The following is a 23,323-nucleotide window of genomic DNA, read 5'->3' on the forward strand; positions in this document are numbered from 1 at the left end:
GAAAGAACAATACAGTGGAAAAAATGAACATTGAGCAAAAGATGAATTTTAACATAGACAGAGACCACTGTACAGAAGATAATGTGGGTAAAAATATATATTATCCTCATGATCGTCATCAAAGTTCAAAGGGGCACCGTCGGTCGATGTCACAATCTTCTTTTATACTCATCATCAAACACATCTCCGGTTACTCTTCATATTTGGTTCTATTTGATTTCCTATTTACCTTTGTGCTTTTTGTGTTATCCTTGTTTAAGGTATATTCCTAGAAAACACGTTTTCCTTAAGATTGTCCACATGTTTTTCATAGTTAATGTTTATAATAGTCTCCAGCTATTGAAAAATATACTGACTAGCTGTACTACACTTTAGGAGATAATAAATAATGAAAGCCGGGCTTCTAACACGCGAGGCATAGGCCAAACGGGGGTTATGGTTCCCCCGAACTTGATTTATCTCGTAAAACCATTTCTTATTTGATTCAAACAGATATTGTTGCCTGCATCAACAACACGTGAGGATAGAAAAAGTCAATAACAGATGAGAATGCAATAAATTAAATCATTTAGTATTAAACCGACCGCAATGATTGGGTGAGTTAGGTATTGCCCCGGCGTGCATCCGAGTGCAGCTGCGTTTAGCGCGGTTAAGGGGTAACGGAACCGACCACAAAAAGACGTTTACCAAAAACAAGTTTTCTTGGATTCTATGCAATGAGAATCAATGAAACTTTTCCCCCGTATTGAGAGTAGCGGAACGCATCGCTCTCTTCTCATGCTTTTCTTATTTATGCAAAAAAAATTGCAAATTATTCAACGGCAAGGACCAGGGCAAGGCCGACGCCATTTTATTTGTAGGAATCTGCCAAGTCATGGTAGAAAAACCGATTTTTTGCAGATTTTTCTTAGCCGATGGCTATTTTTATGTGAAGATAGCGATCAAGTGAGGTCCAAGACAGAGATTTTCAGTACAAAAACGTACTTTTGTTGCGTAATTTTCGTAAAAACTTGTTTATGATGATTGGGTGGTATCCAGGAGGTAACATGTCCTTTACAGGGCACCAATTGTTAGAGGGACTTTTACGAGTCAGATGATGTACAATGTTTCCATACCATTAATATTTATTTATATCCATTTATTTATATTTTATGGGATTTTGTACTTTTCACGTACAAAATCCAAAAAACCACGGGAACCTGCAATACCCATAGGGGGGACCCCTAACCTCTGCGTGCGACGGGTTCCGTTACCCCTTAATACTTGGATGGGCGACAGCTCAGGAACCCCCTCACCCAAAAATTTCGGAAGGTAAACACGGGGTAGTGGCCTAATGTGCCCCTCTAGTCAGTGTGACAGAAGGGTACATTAGGACTCTGCACAGTCGGCCGGCTGTACGAATGGGGCTTTCCGTGGTTTCCCGTGCAGTCCTAGCCCGAATGGGGTACAGTTAAGAGTAAGACGGCCCATGGTAACGCCGATAAAAATCAGGAGAGAAGTGGGAGAGGCAAGGCAGACGAATGGGGAGCCTGTAAAACCGTAATGGTAGTAAGAAAGAAATAGGAATAATCATTTAGAATTTTTTAAAGAAATCCATAGGGACTAACTTTTGGATCCGATTGTCTTGGGATATACCTTCTAATATTAAAATACGGGTTGTCCGCATCGATCGACGACCACAATCCACCCGTTTTATCTAGTTTACTGAGAACGTTTTTACGACTTTTTCTTTATTCGTTTTTTACTGATGTAACACGATTAAAGGTTAATGAGAGATAGTTGGTTTCTTTTGGTTTTAGAAGTGTTAATAGTCGTTTTATTCTTGGTCGTGCCTACACCTCGTGAACGTCTACACGTGTGATGATTTTTTTTTCATTTGATTTATGAGATTTATGAGATCATGTAATAATACGCACTTTTTTCGTTTTTTGTGAGTTTCAAAGGGCTGATAACTGTTGTTGAGCGATATGGGGGAATTTTGGAAATGCTTGGTGATTACATCGAATTCACGATTTTTGGGATTTCAACGTCTGCTATCGGTTATTTTACAATTTGATATGTTTTCAAATAATCGAACTGACCTTGTTCAAATAAAGTTTTTGGGTTCCATATTATTGCAGTCACTGACGTCATTAGGGGAAATGTATAAGATGCAAGCCTACGTTAATGAGAAAAGATATTCGAAGAATATGCATGCAGAGAAATCATACATTTGAATCAAATGAAAAGCTGTATTTGAAGTTATTCTACTCATTTACACAATACTGGGACTGGGAATGAATAAACTTATTAATTTATTCCGATGACAATATTTTAATAATCTGAAACAAATGATTAATTCCTTTTAAATGGAGGATTATTACATGTAAATAGATTCGTTTTTTTCAAGTCTAAACAATGATGGCATTCCTAACACACAAAATCCTCATTTGATTCAAGAAAATATTTTTTTATATTAAGAAAACAACGTTTCATTCGATATGTCTGAACAACGGAGTTAAAGTTTGGGTCCAGCTTTATTATGAGCTATTTGAATAAATCCATTCATTCGATTCAAATAAAATTCATTGAATTCAAATCCATCCCTCTCCTTCCTGCCATGTTTTTACTACATGAAAAAATAGTATATTTCGTCATTAGGCCGAAAAAAAATTTTCTGGTCAATATGAGTTTGCAACCCGAGCCGAAGGCGAGAGTGTTGCAATCATATGGTTAGAAAAGTTTTTTTAGGCTGTGTGACGAACAATATTTTTTCCGTGAAAAACTATCGCTACACGTCCGTGAATCACGGCTTACAGTCGTTATGACAAAAAATATCCTCAAGTTAATTACAATTTATTTCAAAATTACACAAATTGAGGAAATGATAGTCCTTCATCCATCATTTGCTCATTTGAGTTCTCCCTATCATTCTCATATTTTTCCCCCTATAATTTCACAGACAAATTCTGGTGTCAGTATCGGAAAAAGAGCGCAATTTATCGGCTACGGAAATTTCTAATGCTGTTGCGCGAAATTTCTGGCTAGTTCTTTTTTCTCCTCATGCAGGCGCGCGTAGTGGGGGTATACGGATTCCCGGAATTCCACTCTCCTACTGTCCCTAAGGTATCTTATACAAGGCCTTGACTGTATTTCCCATGATTTCTGTGATTGCAGTAACTAGTATCATATTTCAAGTAAATTCCAGCTGCACGACTGGAGACCGCAATAGTTATGAGCCCCTCATCGCAATGTTCACACGTAAATTCTGTGATTGATCGAAGTAAGGAGATAAGTCAATTTTGACTGAGTTAATTGAATATTTTTCTCGTGCAAACTATTTTATTATGAAATTTCTCGTGAATTGTATTTATTCTAAAAACTGGTATTCTGTATTAAAATTTGATTCTCCTACTTTCCAACTCGACTAAACTTATCTTTTTCCTCCTTGATTGCAGAATTGCATCAATCGTAATCTAATCACCATTGTTTCTTTGAGTTTCAATGTTGGTTCTCTGTGTATCTTCTGTTTTTTTAGTTACAAACACTGTTGTTATGTACGAGGAAGTATGTTTGAATGCGTCATAAAGGAAGGGGCGGAGGGAAAAGGTCTAAAACTGTGGCTGATTATGTTGGAGTTTAGAGCATACGTTGGGAAAATTTCCAAGCTAAAATGGAGATGTCGTGAAGTGTATACCCTCTGTAACGACACCATCGCGTGTACCGCGAATATGCCCCTGAAATATGGGACTAAAAGGGGCTTACTTGGAAGCCCCTATGTATTACTCTGTTTCGTGTATACTGTATAAAGTATTCCGATTGGCCGCATGCACGGAAATACATGGAGAATCCAGCGCATTTCCCCCTGACTTGCCACTGCGGATCCCATAAATCCTCGTTTTTTTCCGCCCCCTTCCTCTTCCCCTTGCCTTCTAATTTTTCGTTTAGTGCTGTTTACGGAGGAGGGTTTTTGATTGGTGAGGGAATGCGCTGGATCTTTTGAAGATTTCTGTGTTAAGGGGTAACGGAAGCGGTTGCAAAAGTTGTTTTTTTTTTCAATTAATTTTTCTCCGATTCTATCCAATATGAATGGCTGAAATTTTAACCAAGTATTAAGGGGAGGTTAAGGAATGGCTTACCCGGTTCCATAGACAATTTAGTGTCTATAAAATAAATGCAATAAATAGTCAGTGGAACCCGTTAAGTCCTTCCTTAACGTCCCCTCAATACTTGGTTGAAATTTCAGCCATTCATATTGGATAGAATCGGACAAAAATTAAATGAAAAAAAAACAATTTTGGGACCGCTTCCGTTATCTCTTAAGGGAAAACGGAACCCCTTTGTCTACAAGAATTTTTAGAATTGTGTTTTCTCCTACAATTATTAATTTTTATCTATGAAAATACTTTATCGACTCGATCATTGCATTGTTGAGTCAATGAAGTAGTTTGATAAATAAAAAATGATAATTGCAGGATAAAACACCATTCTAAAAGTTCATATAGACACAGGGGTTCCGTTTCCCCTTAATGAAGATATATATTATGTTTCGTTAATTGTTTTTAGTTCATACTCGCGTTAGAATGTTTAACCCTCTACAGGTACAACTTTTAGGCGCTCCTGCGGATACACTGAGGAGGTTCGTCACCCCACCCCTATTGCTACCGCCACTTTCCATTAGAACCACAACGAAATATTATATTTTTATGATGACGTTTCCTGAACAGATTTATATCCGTACACAGAAAGAAAAATATTAGAATTTTTGTCGTTGAATTCTAAGAAAAATTCTGGTGCTCGGCGAACAATCGGGACACAAAATCTCGCAAGGAATAAGAAATATTACGTAGCACATGTAACATTCTACGAGAGCACATGAACATTTCTGGGCCTGGTGCTTAGAGTATATACTAGGGTATACGTGAAAATTTGATACCGAGGGGCGTTCATTTGTGAAATCACGGCGTCACTCAGAACTGAAATCGTATGAAATCAGTTGAAATGAAGTGAATCCCGAGTCGAATAATTGGACCTGACAAGTTCTACTTAGGTCTTTCCGTTCAGAACTGGATAGGTCTTGGGAAGCCTCTTCCCAAGTGCTTCCGAACCTTTCTACCTCTGGTTACGTCCCATTTCAGCACTTTTTAGGTGTAAGCAGGACTTGTTCATCCGTTTCATTCGTTCACCCGGCTAAAAAATTCGATTTTGGTGCAAGTCGACTTTCCCCCTGGAAAACGGAAAATCTGACCCTTTGAAAATCTGGAAAAAAACACTTTTTCCACATACTTTTGATAGTTCTGAATAGCCCGTCGCTTAAATAGTTGGAATCAACGTTCCCCCGGCTAAAAAATTCGATTTTGGCGAAAAATCCAAGATCTGACACTTTGACCCTTGTGACCCTTGGACCGACTTTCCCCCCGGAAAAATCCAAGATCCGACACTTTGGCCTCCGATGAAAAAAATTGTTTTTCATTTTTCACTTTTTCCACATACTTTTGATAGTTCTGAATAGCCCGTCGCTTAAATAGTTGGAATCAACGTTCCCCCGGCTAAAAAATTCGATTTTGGCGAAAGTCGACTTTCCCCCTGGAAAACGGAAAATCTGACCCTTTGAAAATCTGGAAAAAAACACTTTTTCATTTTTCACTTTTTCCACATACTTTTGATAGTTCTGAATAGCCCGTCGCTTAAATAGTTGGAATCAACGTTCACCCGGCTAAAAAATTCGATTTTGGCGAAAATCCACTTGCCCCGGAAAACCCGAAAATCTGACCCTTTGGCTGGGGCCAAAAAAAACGGTTTCTCAGTTTTCACTTTTTCCACATACTTTTGACAGTTCTGACTAGCCCGGCGCTTAAATAGTTGGAATCAACGTTCACCCGGCTAAAAAATTCGATTTTGGCGAAAGTCGACTTTCCCCTTGGAAAAATTCAAGATCTGAGCCTTTGGCTCCGGGTGAACAAAATTTTTTTTCAGTTTTCACTTTTTCCACATCCTTTTGAGAGTTCTGAATAGCCCGTCGCTTAAATAGTTGGAATCAACGTTCACCCGGCTAAAAAATTCGATTTTGGCGAAAGTCGACTTTCCCCCGGGAAAAACCGAAAATCTAACCCTTTGGCTCCGGGTGAAAAACAATTTTTTTTAGTTTTCACTTTTCCCACATACTTTTGAGAGTTCTGAATAGCCCGTCGCTTAAATAGTTCGAATCAACACTCGCCCGACTAAAAAATTCGATTTTGGCGAAAGTCGACTTTCCCTCTGGAAAAACAGAAAATCTGACTCTTTGGCTCGGGGTGAAAAAAAAAATTTTATTTCGACTTTTGTCGCGCCTTCGGAGGTTTCATTAGCATCAGAATTGTTAGAAAATACAGAATCAACTTTCACTGGGTGAAAAAATTCAATTTTGGCGAAAGTCGACTTTCACCCTTGACCCACGTGAAAATGAAAATTTTTTTTCCCCTTTTCTGTCACCTCCGAGGGTTTCATTGGCATCAGGGGGTCAATAAATACAGAATCAACGTTCACTATTTTTTATTTAAACACCGCCTCGCCTTCGGCTCGGACGCCAACTCCACGCGAGTAAAAAACCCCATGGCACTCGCCCTGAAATATAGAATTCACTTTCGGCTCGTCCTGCAACCATATATGCAACCATGCACCAGAAAAATGTTCTTCGACACAATGACGAAAAATACTATGTCACTAATTCGAAATAGTATTTTTCGTCACGATAGCCGTGAAGGGCTTCTTCGCACGCGTTGCAAAAACAAAAAGAGAAGAAGAGAATGGTAGAATAAGAATTTAAAAAAAGAGGAAGAATCCATTCGGAAACAAATTGCTAATTTATTAGTAACAATAACAATACTGATTTACAAATAATGTAATTATCCACTTGTTCCTCTCAGTATAAGATTGAAATTTCCGCAGCAATTCAAAGAAAAATTCGTTTAAGAATGCATTATACCCCCTTAACGTCAATTTTCATTTTTGGCAAACTGTTGATCGGACTGAGGCGAAAAATATACTATTTTGTAAAAACAATTCAAACGTTTTGTTCTTGAGAGTTTCATGAATTTTCCAAAAGTTTAGAAAAGCATAGAAAAATGGTTGCACGATGAAACCTCAATACAGAAAGAGTCAATAGATCCTCCAACAGAAAAATGTAAAAAATCTGAAAAAAAATCGGTTTTTTATTTTTTATTATTATTATTTATTAAAATTTATTTAAAAAGTTTGTAATTTCCTTTCTGTTGAACTTATTTAAAAAAAAATTGAACGGTGTTTGCACGTACAGACTTCACACTCCAAATTGAGGATTGAATGATGTTGATTTCTCAATGGAATAAATTATTGTGAATCCTAAAAAAAAAGAAAATTCTGGCCTAGATCTACACCTTAACGCAAAACTGAGATCTCAACTGGGCCAATAATACTCAGAAACCTTTGAAGAAAATTACGGTGTTGGGTAAATGCCGCGGTGTTTATTTATATAAGAATTACAATCAAGAAAAAAAGGAGTGCGGTGATGAGTAACCCCAGTGTAGCCGTGGAGGGTATAAGTTCATCTCGAAGGTAGACATTTGTTTTAATTAAGTTTCTACTGTTTTTCTGTTCAATTATGGGATTTTCTGAGTGAAACAAGATTTTCAACATTCTGGCGATTTTTTTTGGTTTTATGCACTGATAGAATTTTTTTCATCAAAATCATTCCAATATTTCGAGCGGATTTATCGATGTTTGAAATGTGAGTTTGACGTTATACTCTATTTGATTATGAAAATTGGTAGCGAGTACCAATGTTCAATCAGCTGTTGTGCTGAATTTTCGGTAAACTTTGAATTTCCGATTTATTATTGAACTTTGGGTGTTCATCAAATAGTACATTCCATGTCAACCCCGGTACATTTTCATTTTCGGCTAGTCGCTTTTGCATACGATCATTTTAGTCGAAAATTCCCAAACTAATTTTAAATCATGAATAAGTATATTCGGTTATAATACCCCGAGAGCTTCAAAAAGATCGGGTATTTGCCGACAACTTCGTTGCATACAAACGAATATGTCAAGTTTCGAAGGTTAAAAAAATTCCGAGCGCTTGCGGGAGGGATTTTTCCTGCGAAACTTGACGCATTCGTTTGTATGCAGGGAAATTTGAAGGAAATACTCCGATTCATTTTGAAGCTCGAGGGGTTTTCGACGGATTATTTCCCCCATCACCATTTCGATAATAGAATTGTGGTATTCGGCGTTATCGTGGTAAATTCGACAATTTTTTTTTATTCTGCTTGGCAACGGAAAAATTACTGAACGACGGGGTATTATCAGCTATAATACCCCAAGACCTTCAGAATTATCGGATATTTCCCGAATGTTTTGTTGCATAGCAACGAGAGGGATCAGTTTTACTGCAAAACTGATCCCGATGGTTGATATGCAGGAAAACTTGAGGGAAATAGCCGATGAATTTTGAAGGTCNTTTATTCTGCTTGGCAACGGAAAAATTACTGAACGACGGGGTATTATCAGCTATAATACCCCAAGACCTTCAGAATTATCGGATATTTCCCGAATGTTTTGTTGCATAGCAACGAGAGGGATCAGTTTTACTGCAAAACTGATCCCGATGGTTGATATGCAGGAAAACTTGAGGGAAATAGCCGATGAATTTTGAAGGTCGAGGGGTATTCGGAGGACAATGTCTTCAATTCTGATTTTGGCCGATCAGGGTGCAGTGTTCGGGGTTACGGGACACATTTCACCAAAATGTGAGGAATATCTGTCAAATTCGTAGAAAACAATTAACAGGCTACACGGAAATTATCAGTCTGATAATTTCCCTGCAGCCGGGGAAATTATCAGTGCGAAACGCGTCACGTGACCCCGAATACTGCACTCTAATTGGTCAAAATCAGAATTGAGGAAATTGTCGATATAATTCTGTTCTGATTGGACCACGGGACATCGAGTTCCGCAATTCTATTGTTCGGAAGGGTGATGGGGGAAATAATCCATAAAATTTTAGTATTCGGTAACTTATGTCAAATTAGGTTTAAACTTAAGATGAAACCTTCGGAATATACTCAGAAAGTACAATCAGATGACCTTAAACGCTACACATTTGATCTGTCACAGCCATCTCTCATCGGATTTGCGTCTTGAGAAATCAAATTAGTACGTTCAAAAGAAACGGGGTGATGTAGCTTCAGTATGAATGAAAAAATTTAGCTCACAATGTCATGAATAAATTGTTAAAAGAATAATTGCTCGCCTTCGGTGATTAACATGACTTTATCTAGCCATTGGCACAAAAATAGTACCTATTTGTGAGTCAACTGCGAAGTGTAGAGAGATATGACGTCATTATCTCCTTCGCAGGGGATTTCTTGATAATTTTGATGAAATAAACGTAATGAGAAAATTGAAGAATTTTCCTCCTACGGAGGAGCTCTTTGCAGTCTAAACGATCCATTTCAATAATTTCTTCATTGAATGAAGTATTCTTGAATTACGGTTTTTCCCCGCGTAGTACATTTTTGATAGTGTTTTTTTTTCGTGTAAATGTTGAGTTTATGATCGACGACAATGCGCCGTCAACTATAATAGTTTGACAGATAGTAAAAGATAGCTAAGAATTATCATTATTGCTTTGTGGTGTGGAAATTTACTATTAAAAAATAGCGAGGGATTTGACATGGAAGGTTTTGAATTTTATCTTGAATAAATTCAACTCAATAGATTAAAAAAGAAATATTGTGTGATTATTACAATAAAATAGGGGGAAAAAATTCTTTCAGTGTAATTTGATTTTCTCGTTGAATTCGATTTTCTTGACTGCTCTAATGATTCATTTAACGGGCTTGAGAGTCAAGAAGAAATGTTGAAAAAAACTTTCCAAGAGTCGAAATCGTGCCAGCTGCGAATTTTGATTGCAGCGAAGCAACCGAGCGCGAAGCTACAATCGACCAAGTCAACCGAGGATGAGAACACCGAAGGTAAGAAGAGACGTTACGAACGGTGCTACGCAAACCAAGCTCTTTATAATGTTTTATTGGTTAACAATTACATATAATTTTATTGTGTTAAATCGATATTGTTCTCCTTTCTTGATTTTCAATTACATATACTATGTTTTGTACCTTTTGTAAATGTACATAATTACGATCACGAACGTAAGAAAATGAATCGTACGAAATAAATAATGTACACATGCTTTAGCTGCCTGTTTCAGAACTGAACATTTGTTGTTTGATTAGCTGATTTGTATTGAATTTTTGGTTGCCCTAGTGAAAATACTTCAACATCAGAGAAGCACGTCAGGATTCCACGAAAGGTCTTTAATCACCCCACAACTTCACCCACATTCCCCCTCTAAGCTCTTCACATTTTTTTGTAATCATAACGTGCGCATTCTTATGTCCACTTCGTTGCGTGACTCCTCGACAAATGGGGAGGGAAGTCGCATGCCTGGCGCAGTTGGAGTTCCGATTCCCCAAAATCGATAGCATAATCGTTACTTCATGGTCACATTCTCTGAAAAGGGAACGGGCTGCCGAAAAAGCTCAAAAAAGCTCGACTCGTTTGAGAACTTGGTGAGATTGAAGGTTGTAAGTAGTATCATTCCAGAAATCCTACGTCGATACACAGTGACAAATCTTTGACGACAATTATTTTGATTGAATGGATAAAGATTACCTAAAAAACGGAGATCGTCCGGCAGAATGGAAATGTGGGGTCAGATGCTAGTTTAGAAAATGCTGATGTATCCAACTCGACTCCCATGATTTCTATAATTTAGTATGAAATACCTCAAGAAAAATAATAACTTATGGATGATAACCCAGTGAGAGTAAAGCATGTGTTTGATGAGAAAACGTTTTTGCGAGTGAATTTCACATTTTTACTGATTTATTGTATTTTGAGATACTGAAGAGTTGATGAGAATGAATATCAAATAAGTCTACAAGACCTGGAAATTTATACTATTTTGAGTTTAAAAGGTTTCTGGACTTGAAAACTTGTAATTAACCCTTAAGGGGAGACTACTGTGAGTTTCAAAAGTCGTGGGTTATTGGAGTGAGACTTTTCATACGTTGAAGATCGATTATACAGATTTGAAAACGATTAATTAGTGCAAAAAAATTTTTTTTCCATTGTCCGTTTGCCCGAAAACGCTTAAATGCCAAAAACAGTCCAGGGCCTCCTGTTTTGGAGCTACGAAGGATTTTTTTTTTTCAAAATTTTCGGAAAAATATATGGAATAACAATTACGAGCTAGTTTTTTTAAATTCGCCTCTTACATGGCTAAATTTGCTTTTTTTCTATTTTTTACACAAATAGTGAATTTTTTTATATGAAAAAAACCGAAGTCAGCTGTGTAGGAGTCGAATTCCAAAAAAATGGTTCGTAATTGTTGTTCCACATATTGTTCCGAAAATTTTGAAAAAAAAAAATCTTTTGTAGCTCAAAAATTGGAGGCCCTAGACTGTTTTTAGCATTTTAAGGATTTTCGGGCAAACGAACAATAAAAAAAAATTTTTTTCGCACTAATTATTCGTTTTCAGATCTATATAATCGATCTTTGATGAAACAAATAATCATCAAACACCACAATCTGTACTCATTTTACGTTAATATGTTTCTTTTTCTATTCATTATAAATCAAACTGTACTATTTTTCCCCTCTGATGCTAGAAAAGTGCGACCACTTGAGGGTTAAGGGTAGTGATCCCGGCGAGAGACTTCACAAGATATCACGAGACAATACCTCGGTAGGGTTGTCTCGGTCTCATTGAACACGGAAATTCTTTGTCTCGTTTCAGCCTTGAAATACGGACTTGCGGAAATCTCGACTGGCGAATTTAATAATGAATTGAACATTCGGATCGATTTATAAGCCTCCCGCCAAGTTGATTTCTCCTCCATAATCGACTTATTTCCATTTATTTAACTTCATTTCATAAGAAATTAAATGGACAAATAATAAACCTCAAATGTGGCGGTTGAAATTCCACATGGTGATTCCACCTCAGACTATTGCCGTCATGAAATTCTTTATTTTCTTTACTTTATAACTTTTCTCAATTACTGGGAAAAAATAGTCTTTCATGAATCCAGAATGAAATTTCCTTGTCGCCCCAATGTCACTCATTGAACACTTCAATCTCATAAAGTTCTCGAACAAGAAAAATTGTTCTTTAGAATTAAGAAACAAGTTTCGCTCTCAAAAAAGTAGGAGAATCTGACGCATCCGCCAGCCTAAACATCTTTGAAACTCCTTGCGTCCCGTCTCCTAACGCGACTACACTTGACGTGCGTCTCAGATGTCGGCTGAAAGTTTTAGTATAGCCCGGTGCATGCGCTTAGATCTACATATTTTAAAGTACGGAGTGACGAGAAGAAGTAAAGTTTAAAATGACATCCCTTTATTCCAACGTCAAGAGTCATATAACTCATGAAATTTCCACGGTTATTTTTCCATTGAATAGAGGGTAATGTAAGCCTTAACTCGTCGCTCCTATACCTGACATTCAGTTTTTTATTTGTAAGAGTAGGTATAACGTAACACAATAGCAAGTGCTGTTGTAAATAATTTCGATCCGTCAATGTTGAGTTAGCTCCGATAGATGGGAGGGAGGGTTGACCGAGGTCGAGACGATGCCATCGATCCCTCGAGTCTTCCATAATTCTACTATTACCTTTTTTCCCCTCATTTTTCTGGAAACGATTGGACGAGGTCGAGGAGAAAATGTCGGTGGGGCGGGATAATACATGATGCAATGATGAGCAAAAAAGTATTTATTAAATACTAAATAATTAAATACTGCTCCTAAATATAACAGTATTTAGTATTTATTTATTTTTCTAAATATCGAACGAAAATAATCAGAATTCAATAAATTATCAATATAATAAATTCAATATATTAAATGACTGAGTATTCCAGAAATGGATTAGAAATCGTAAATTTCTGATGATTGATAACACAAACTTTCGAATCTACAAGCCTGGGAAGACGCAAGATGGCTTCACAAAGAAAACATTTTTTTATTTATTCAACGGGGCGGTTTCATTTGTGGAGGGAGGGTTTCACATAGGGGAGGGGTGTAATATAGGGATTCTATTGTAGGGGGGGGGGGTTAATAAGAGTCAAAAATATACAAGGATCAAAATTGACGGTCACGAGGATCGAGTGTGAGAGTAAAGAATGTTAGTCAGTTGTGTGGATAAAAAATATGGGTCACAACTGAGGGTCACAACGGTCTGGTGTGAGAGTGCGAAATACGGTTCAAAACGAAAGGTCACGAGCTTTGGGCATGAGGGTTAGAATTAAGAGCAGTAATAAGGTTCGAGATGAAGGTTCAAAGCAGCAGATCGCGAGGAACATTCAAATTTGCAATAAAATTCTAGGATCACAAGGATTGAGAATTTTACGGTCATAAGGGTCAAAATTGCTCAAGTAAAAAACGATAAGGAATTGCATGCAACGTCGAAATTTTCAGTCAAATTTTAGGGTCACAAGATTAAAAACTCAGGATCAGGATCAAAATTTTTTTTAATGGAAAAAAATAAGTGTGTCTGAAATGAGAATAGCATAGAACATCCAGATCTGCAAAAAAAATGTTGGCCCTCATGACCGTTGTGACCCTTTACTTTTATTTTTAAATCCCATGACTGACCCTTATGTCGAACCCTCACGCCCTCTGACTCATGATCTTTAGATTTGATCGATGTTTCTGACTTGAATTTTTGACAATGATAACGGCCCCTACACCTGACCCTTGTGACCCTTGCTTTTGACCTCCATGTTTGTGACGATTAATTTAAACTCTTATTTCTAAATCTTATTATTGTGTTCCTTATTTTTCTCCTCACATCTGCCGATCATTTTTTGCTGTTACATTTGAACCTCGTGACCCTTAGTTTCGAACCTTATTGCTGCTGTTAATTCTGACCCTCACGCCCTCCTGGCCTTTCATTGTAAACCGTATTTCGCACTCTCACACTCGACCCTCGTGACCCTCAGTTTTGATCCTTGTACATTTTTTACTCTTATCCTCCCCCCCTCCCGCCTCACAACAGATCCCTCATTTTATGACCTCCCCCCTTTGTAACAAAATTTCCATAGTTAAAAAAGAAACCATAAATACTAAATACTAAGGACTAAATATTTAAATGGATAAGTATTTAGTATTTAGAGGAGAGCTAAATATTAAATGACAGACTATTTAGTATTTAAGTTGGTATTTAAATAGAAAAGTATTTAGTTTTGCCCATCATTGACATGATGTATACATACATGTAATATGTCTACCTGGGGGCCGTTACTTGACGAGGTTGGCGGCTGATTGGGAGAGAGGGGAGTAAAGAGAATTGACGAGAGGGATCGAGATCGTTGGTTATTTCGCTTGAGAATAAGGGGATCGGGATCCCTCCATCCTGGCCTACACCAGAAAAAATTGCGCATTCCCAGTAGGGAATTTGCTCCTTCGAGTAGTTCGGGAGGTCGGGTTATTCATTGTGAATTGGTTTTAATTGCAGGGCCAACGCTGGAGCCACCATTACCGAGGAGGAAGAAGAATCCAGAGTTGGCTTACAGACATCATGAGTTCATCACTGCCGCCGATGGAGGCGGCATTGATGCGGTTGATACCAATGTTGTCGCTGATAAAGTTCGAGTGAGTTCTTTCAACGAATTGGAAAATTTACATTACACTTTTTCTGAGATTAAGAGTACTGTTACGTTATCCTGTTGGAAAACAGGCTGAAATGTGGCTAGTCCAATTCAATTGGAGATTTATAACGATACTGCGTTCTTGAATATCCCGAGTAGAAATTGCTTCCGGTCCACCTGCAGTACGATCAGAACTTGATCCAGTTTTCGTAAGATTCGACTGATCAGGTGATTTTTTATGAAAACCTGACCAAGTTGTGATCCAATGGATCGGATTCCAAAAACTGCAGGCGAGTTTAGATCAAGTTCTGGTCAGGCAGGTAGGATCAGGTAACGTGTGACGAGAACCTGGTCAAGTTTTGATTCAGTAGATCGGATCCCAAAATCTGGAGCGGGCTCAGATCTAATTCTGATCAGGTACACTGATAGAAAAGGTGGAACGATTCAGTTGCACCCAACGAGGCTTCTTAACTGTTACCGCGATTCGTTAATAGTTAATGAATCGTGGTAATAGTTAAAAAGTCTCGTTTGGCTCGACTAAACCGTTCTATAAGTGCAGTTGACAGTTGGTTGCAAAACGAGCATAGGATCAGTGCCATTTTCATTGTACCTATTCTTTTAATTGCCGATATTTCAGTGAAATATTAAGATATTACTATAACTTCTGCATTGTTATTAAATTTCAAACTATCCGAAACCTTAGTCAAAGGATTTTTAATTCCCTTTCACTATTATTACGGAGATATCAACATTTTTTAATTGTAAGTTTCTGAACTTGCGGCTTAAAATTCACTCTGTCGTGGCACCAGATGTGAATGGGATTTTTCTCGCTTATTCTTCAATAAATCACTGTTCATTGGTGTCGATAACTTTCCTTATTAACTAAAATAACAACTCCAATTGTATTTCACTCTTAATAGATTCTTGGGGGTGTCAAAATAATTAAAATGTGATAGATCGTGATGTCTAAAGGAGGATAGGGACAGGGACGAGCTTAGGTACATTTACCTTACTTTTAATTTTGTTTTCACAAAAGTGTTAAAATTCTATGAGTGCGTATGTAACAAACAGAATTAATTTGATAAAAGCAACCACTCGAAACACGCTCAACTAATACAAAATTTTCCATTATAAAGGAATTATTTTCAATCACAACGATAGGAATTCACCCTCATTTGAATTTCAAATTCAACGTGTTGTTCTACGTGAAATGAATGAAATTATAAATGCACAGTTTACTAACCCTTGAGCTGCAAAATGAAACATTCAGTCGTATCCAGGGTTGGGCAAGTAAAATACTTCACGTAAAATACTGAACATTTTATACGTATTATACCATGTATTTGACGTAAATTTTCAACGTGTATTATACCATGTATTTCACGTCAATTTTATACACTCGTACCCACTCCTCGCTCGAGTACCACTGCGCAGCCGTTAGGCCGCAGAACGCATGGCGCAACGTTTAAATCGTCACCCCATGTCACTCGCTCTGAAATATACTGCTCGCCAAGAAAGAATGATGTTCGGGTTTACCCCCACCACCTTCCCATTCGTATCCCTCAACATAGGAGTGGGAAGACTTCGGGCAAAAGCCGAACATCATTCTTTTTTGGCGAGGACTTTATACTATTTCGTCATTCCGGCCGTAAGGCAGCGATTTACGAAGGTGTAGCCTTCGGCCGGAATATCTTATCTAGCTCTTATGATTGCAACCCTCGCCTTCGGCTCGGGCTGCAAACTCATATGATAATTCACCCGCGGGTGAGAATGTCCTGTTTTCCTCCCATGGTGCACAATATACTATTCTAGCTCATATGATTGCAAATTCATGTTCGCCAGAAAAGTTTTTTGCTGCCTAATGACGAAATATACTATTCTCACGAGTGCTAGGGTTGCAGACCGAGGTGAAACCGAGGAATGCAATCACACGAATCAGAATAGTATATTTCGATACGAACAAAACGGAATTTTCACGAGCGTGAACTTGTCAATCAGACGAGCTGAAAATTCCCGTCTCACATGTGTCGAACAATATTTTTTGATAGTGATCTTACGTTCAGCGAGTGGCCGAACTGTGCCTTTTTCATTTACAAGTAAACGAAATAGTACATTACATGCCTGAGCCTTCGGCTCGGAAGGCAATCTTGCACGTGGGGGAGGATGATCTGTTTTCCATGGCGAGGTGTGTATATTAATTTTCGTGTCGAGGAACCTGCAAAACGCCAATTTGCAGGGATTTTTCAAAAAATGGGGTTTTTCAGCTCCCGTGACACGAAAAGACTTTTCGTTTCCTTTTCTTTTACGAGTAAACCAAAATGCACTTTTCGGCACGAGGTAAACGTAACAGCGTAACGTAACAGCAGTGTCAAAAACCTTTGTTTTGGTCGAGTGACAAACAATTTTCCTTCACAGTGTCCGCAAATGGCGTTTGACAGCCACGAAGTATTCGTAAAACGAAGTTTTACGGACAGTGTGATGAAAAAATCAAATCGCTACAGTACCACAATTAATGGGAATAGACATTCCTAATAACTTCAGACGAATTGTTTCAATCCTTGAAGACTTTCCAAAAATGAAACTCTGTTATTTCCACTTCAACATCTTCAATTTAATCTCCCAAATTAAATTGAATGCAAGCTCTTCAATCTTTCGATTCGTCTTCCATTCCATCCAAAAACCGAAGAAACTCATCCAATAGTTCTTTTTCTTCATCACTTCACCTCAATGTGTGAAATTTACGTGTTAAGTAGCTAAAGCCCCTTTCGGCCATCAAATTGTAACATCAAAGGCCCATCGACATGGATTCTACCCATCATTTGTTCTCAATGATTTCATCTCTGATAACAGGAAGTGACGGGCAGTTCAGCTCTACCGCCGAGTCAGCTGAGCAAAGCGATTTCACGGATAAGCACCGAGTATCGATTGCAGTTTGCCTGGCCAAGGCGAGCCCAGCTGACAAATGGTGAGACTGTGGCGCCAATACCAGCTGCTGGCGGTGCTGGTGGTCCACCAGGTGGGCCACGTAAATCCATGAGCATGGGTACTCTTAAACAGGGTATTGCACCAACTGAACCAGCGCCTGTTCACATGAGAAAGAGACCAGGCGATGTGGATCACAAGCGTGACGGTATATTTACTCGTATTAACTATTCTTTTTTTGTTCTTTCATGTACTGCTGCATCTTCAGGGGCTTCTCAATTTGTCAATGCCCTAATACTTACACTTGAACGATATATGGGCTTATTAGATTAGCATTTTGTTGGTCACTGATAAATTCATATCGACGTGGTGTATTTCTTTAGTTCTTATGCTTATGATTGATTTGGGGTTCATTTTTTAAAAGATTCTTCAGTACCAGGTTCAAATCCCATTATAGGCTCTTATATGATATTTCAGTAAAATTTAATTTAACTTTCGTCTCAACGCAAGACACTTATTTTTTTCTTCGTGTAAAACAATTTTAGTGACGGAAAATTATGAAATTATTATCAGAAACGAATACCTCACATCCAATTACTCAATATTCAATGTTTATCTGAAATTTCGTTCAATCGAGTCTTCAGGCCCATCATTCCAGTAGCAAAGAGGTCAGGCATCTAATTGCAAGTTGATTTCAGTACATACAAGACACTTTCAAATTTAGGAGGCCAGGCTATCTGAAAATGTTATCATCTACTCGTTTATTCATTTATCCATTTTTACCGAACATATTGAACTTAACATGTCTGAATTTAAGTCTCCATTCTGAATTGTCAGGGAACATTTTATAAATCAAAAAAAATTGAAAAATCTACTTTTTCGGAAAAATTAAAAAAATTACGGAAAAATTTCATTTTTTCAAGGTTTCGACCTTTTTTCTTGTTACGACGTCGTAATGCATTCGTGCGTATTCAGAATGTTACGAAACGTCGATTCCGTGGAAAAACATCAGATTTCCAGTAATTCAAGAAATTTCCGTTATTTCCCCACAAGCAGAGAACATTCAAAAATAAATGATTTTTTGCCGAGTTTGATTTGAATTGCAATCATTATTCATGCTTTTTCCGAATTATTGCCACTTATCTTAATTAAATTGCCGAATTTCATGACTGAACACTTTTTACTTGGAGATTTTCAAACCGATTGACCACTTTGCTACTGATTTTTGCTCGAAGAAACCCATTTGTTCCATCATGAGCGCTCGATCAATACTTGGTTCCCATCTTCCTCATTCAACTGCTCCCGTAATGTTTCCCTCATTCTGATTCGTAGGAATCCAGGCATCTGAACTCGAGCCACTATTCGGTAACAATGCTGATCACATTGATGGTGTAATGCCTGATGTCGACGAGAAAGACGAGGATTTGACTGATTTCAAGATATCCTTCAGGTCGGACAAATTTTCAAATTTATATTCTTTATGATTTTTCTTCCTTCAAACCAATCCGAAAAGATCAACTCCGACAGGACCCGAATAAAATCCCACCAAAAATACTTGTATTGAAAAAGGCAAATTCGAAATTGTCATTTGCAGGGAAAGAATGTCAGCGGGTAAGGGAGTGAAGATTGTAGATGATCGTGTAACGAAAAAAATCGATAAAGCTCCGTCGACTGTGAAAAATACGTTTCCAACGTCCGAGATTGTCGAGCTCAGACGTCTTGCTGATGAGTATAAGGTAACAGATTTTCTTTAGGGAGATTCGTCACCGAGAGTTTTACGATCCAATTTACATGTGAGCATTCTCATGAACCGAGAGAGGAGACAGTCAAATTCACTGGCTTCATCGACAAATACTGAATGGTTAGAGGGTGTTGCGTCGATGATTCTTGAATATCAATCATAAGCAGAAAAAAAATTCCTAAGACTGAGAATATTAGTATCAATTCAAACACAATTAATCGTGCATATTAGGGTGAAAAGGCCAATTGCTGGACGGTTTAGGAAAATTCAAGTTCCGTGGTAGCATCTAAAATAAAAGAATCACCTAAACGGGGCTATGATGGCTTGCATACCTATAACTATACCCCATGCCCCGATTATGGTCTCACATCGGAAAACGCTAGTTTAAATATTGTGTAGAGATTCAGTGAATAACTGATTTAAAAAGGGAGAGTTGAAAGAAAATAAAAAAATGAAAAATTGAAAAATTAAAAACCCCCGACGAAAAAGTTGTAAACTGATTGATTAAAAAAAAACTAAAAAATGGAAAAATAATAGTACATTAGAGTACAAGGGCACAAATTGCGTTTTCGACGAAAGCCGAGCCGAATTCTATTTACAGGAAGAGCCGAAGGCGAGGTCTGTACTCACATTCGTTGAAACCGAAGTTTATGCCCGAGTGATCTATAATCTTTTATGTCACACCGTGCAGATAAACTTGACTTATTGCATGGCGTGACATAACATAAAATAACTGAAAAAATTCAAAATGAAAGAAAAAACAAGAAAATCAGAAAACTGAAAAATTAAAAATTGAAAACTCTCGAAGAAAAAGTTGTAAGCTGACAGATTTACAGAGGGAGAAATGAAAAAAGAGAATTGGTATTCAATAAATTTACTTAACTCATTGACATAATTTGTCTGATTCATCAGCATCGTGACTGGGGTGGCGGTTTGGCGTCAGAGGAAGTCTCATCAATCTGGAAACACGTCTCCAATAATCACGCCCTCAGCGCTCTGTCACTTGCCAGGCCAGTAAACACAAACGTATACTCAGTGTTTTCCACTCATTCCTCTCCACTCTCAAAAAAATACAACCAAGATTGTAATTGAATTATCAGACACATTCACACGAATCGTCTCCCGAATCCACGAATGCATCAATGGATTTTGTGAATTGTCAAATAAATTTCAGCACCGGAAGCCATCATAATGAATAAATTTCAGCACCTTCACTTCGGGTTCTGTCGTAGTTGTTCTGTTCCGTCTCTCGTCGTTTGCCTCCTCGTTACAGAGATTTTGCACTGCAAATCTCAGCTGTTTGTTTTGATTTCTCTCCCACAGATCAGTGACGAAGGAGGAGAAGGAGAAGGAAAACACCAGAAAAGTTGCACCAATTACAAATGCGATGCCACCAGCTGGTAGACCCTCCTCCGTTCAGGCCAGACCTATTTCCGGAATTCTTCAAGAAGCGGTGTGTAATTACTGAATTAATTTACAAGAATTAACACAAGTGTTAAACTTGAAGGAGACATTTTTTTCTCATTAAAACGTAAAAATCTAATTAACTTGATTATATTCTCCAGGATAATGAGAGAGCTATGGCTCGCGCAAGAAAGGATTTCTTGATCCGCCATCATCTGGACCGTACTACAGGTGTTGGTGAGTTCATTAAAAAAATAGTGGAGAGTATTAAGTGCTCTCAACGAATGGAAAATCCCAAAGAAATTCCATCAAGAAACTCCCAGAAGATTAACATCAACATAATCATTAAAATCCAGGTGACGGTGCACTGTTACCTTCTCCAACAAGAGAGAAGCTTGAGCCAGTGTTACCCCGTCGTCGTGACGAGGCTAAGGACGAGATTCAGCCGAGAACAAAATCGAGCCCCAAGAATAGCCCGAGGACTGGACGCTCACAGAGCCTTGGTCCCCTCAGTAGGTCACCAAAACGTCAAACCCCCCGAGCACCATCAGTCAGCAAAGATGCCAAGGTAGGAAATTCCATTCATTCTGCACAGAGTTGAACAAAATACCATTTGAATTGCTAATGACAATGTTCATGGCTAATTGTCCTTTCAAAATCATCAAATGTAGCAAATAGAACATTATTTCAATAGTTTGATTCCGAAAAATGCGATTTAAAATGGATAGCATTGATAGGTACAGCATTTATTTCCATTAATTTGAAACCGATTGAAATTTCATGGACAATTTAGGAATAATCGTCGGGAGAGTGCCATTGAATTCGATTTGACGGAAAAATATCATGAAATTTAAGCCGACCGTAATGGTTGGGGGAGTGTTGCTCCAGCGGACATCCGAGGGCAGCTGCGTTTAGCGCAGTTGATACTTGGAGGGGTGACCGCTTAGGAACACCCTCGCCCAAAAATATCGGAAGGTAGGCACGGTATAGTGACCTAATGTGCCCCTCTAGTCAGTGTGACTGACTAGATTTTTACATTAAAGAAGGGAATTTATATAGCGTTCCACATCTTTGTGACGTCATAGGAAATTATTGGAGGGTACAGTAGGGCTCTGCACAATCGGCCGGCTGTACGACTGGGGTTTTCCATGGTTTCCCATGCAGTCCTAGCCCGAATGGGGTACAGTTAAGAGTAAGACGGCCCATGGTAACGCAGATAAAAATCAGAAGAGAGAAGAGGGAGAGGCAAGGCAGACGAATGGGGAGCATATAAAACCGTAATGGTAGTAGGAAAGAAATATGAATAAAAAAATATGATGAAATTTCCAATTTTCGACCAGGAGAAACACAAGAATTTCCTAACTCACTTGAATTTTTCATAAAAGCGTGAATATTCAGTACCAAATTACGCGGAATTTTCAATTAATTGGAAATTCAGATATATATTCACTTTAATTCCCCTGATTTTTAACAATTGCCATGGAATAAAAAAAATGACATTCAGAGTTCCCACTGATTTTTTCATCAAATTGTGTGTTTGCAATGACGAAGTTCCTTGAAATTTCAGTGTAACTGCCACTTGCTAATAAATTTTCAAGGATGGTATTGGGAATATCGGACAAAAATTCTCAACAGTGGAAAATAAAGATGTTATTTTGCGTTGGGAGAACAATTCTTTGAATTCCATTTCAGAACCGACAATGAATTAATTTTCGGCAGTTTATAGATTTATTCACCTCTCAGGGTCAACTGACCAAAGCCCGAACTGGTCCCGTAATCAAACTCATTTTGTACCTGTTCCGAAAAATAAATAGACGGCAGTTATACCCGAAATCACATGCAAAAATTGAAATTACAACATTTCAAGATAGTGTCACATTCAAATACTTTCGAGTCTAAAATTTCCGGCAGAAGAAAGAGTTTTAGATGACTCGACGCACGACCAAGGCAGCCTCGAATCTTTGTTACTATACATGTAGTTCGATTGCTGGGTTTTCATCTATTTATATCCTATTGCGTTCATATTGTCAATTTTATCGTCGATTAATATCCAATATAAATTTTTTTTACGACCTATGGAATGTAAAGTGAAGTCTCAATGATCTTCAAATCAACTTTCGACTTCGAAATGAATACCTCAAATAAAATGACATCACGAATTTAAATAGTAAAGTAGTGAAAGATGATAATTCTAATGAGAATTTCGTGGTAAAATGATATATCTATTTCACATTTTTGTAAAATATTACGCATATCTGGATCTTCTCTCCTTTTATCCCTCCAATAATTACAATCCCACAATTTTGAAATCTTCCAGGAGAAAGAGAAGGAGCATAAAGACAAAGAGGGGAAGGACAAAAGTGGAGAGCCAGAGAGGCATCCCCGTCCGAGTAAGTAAAGAGAAACGACTCGACATTGTAGCCAATTGCCAATTTGGTTTTTTGGCCCCAACGTCGATCTTACCCACTTATTGCAACATATATTACGAGAAATGTCGTGCCTCGATCGATCGTCGCAAACTCTTTTAGATAAAAAAAAAGTCTAATCTACTCATTCCTAGACATGAGGAGGAAAAATGGAACATCAGCAGATACACACGATAGAAG

General features: G+C 37.9%; 1 protein-coding gene across 1 annotated transcript in view; it reads left to right on the forward strand.

Annotated features, from left to right (window-relative positions):
- LOC107035613 overlaps positions 1 to 23,323 on the forward strand; it is a 60,842-nt gene that overhangs the window by 20,234 nt on the left and 17,285 nt on the right. The window contains exons 3-12 of the mRNA XM_015253106.1: positions 9,912 to 9,971; positions 14,518 to 14,654; positions 17,501 to 17,780; positions 18,905 to 19,022; positions 19,167 to 19,308; positions 20,226 to 20,323; positions 20,637 to 20,766; positions 20,879 to 20,954; positions 21,074 to 21,285; positions 23,035 to 23,107. Of these exons, the coding sequence (XP_015108592.1) occupies positions 9,912 to 9,971; positions 14,518 to 14,654; positions 17,501 to 17,780; positions 18,905 to 19,022; positions 19,167 to 19,308; positions 20,226 to 20,323; positions 20,637 to 20,766; positions 20,879 to 20,954; positions 21,074 to 21,285; positions 23,035 to 23,107 (1,326 nt within the window). The remainder of the gene's footprint in view (positions 1 to 9,911; positions 9,972 to 14,517; positions 14,655 to 17,500; positions 17,781 to 18,904; positions 19,023 to 19,166; positions 19,309 to 20,225; positions 20,324 to 20,636; positions 20,767 to 20,878; positions 20,955 to 21,073; positions 21,286 to 23,034; positions 23,108 to 23,323) is intronic.

The sequence above is a fragment of the Diachasma alloeum genome, unplaced genomic scaffold (genome assembly GCF_001412515.2).
Source record: "Diachasma alloeum isolate Michigan unplaced genomic scaffold, Dall2.0 Dall_scaffold_00176, whole genome shotgun sequence".
NCBI lineage: Eukaryota > Metazoa > Arthropoda > Insecta > Hymenoptera > Braconidae > Diachasma > Diachasma alloeum.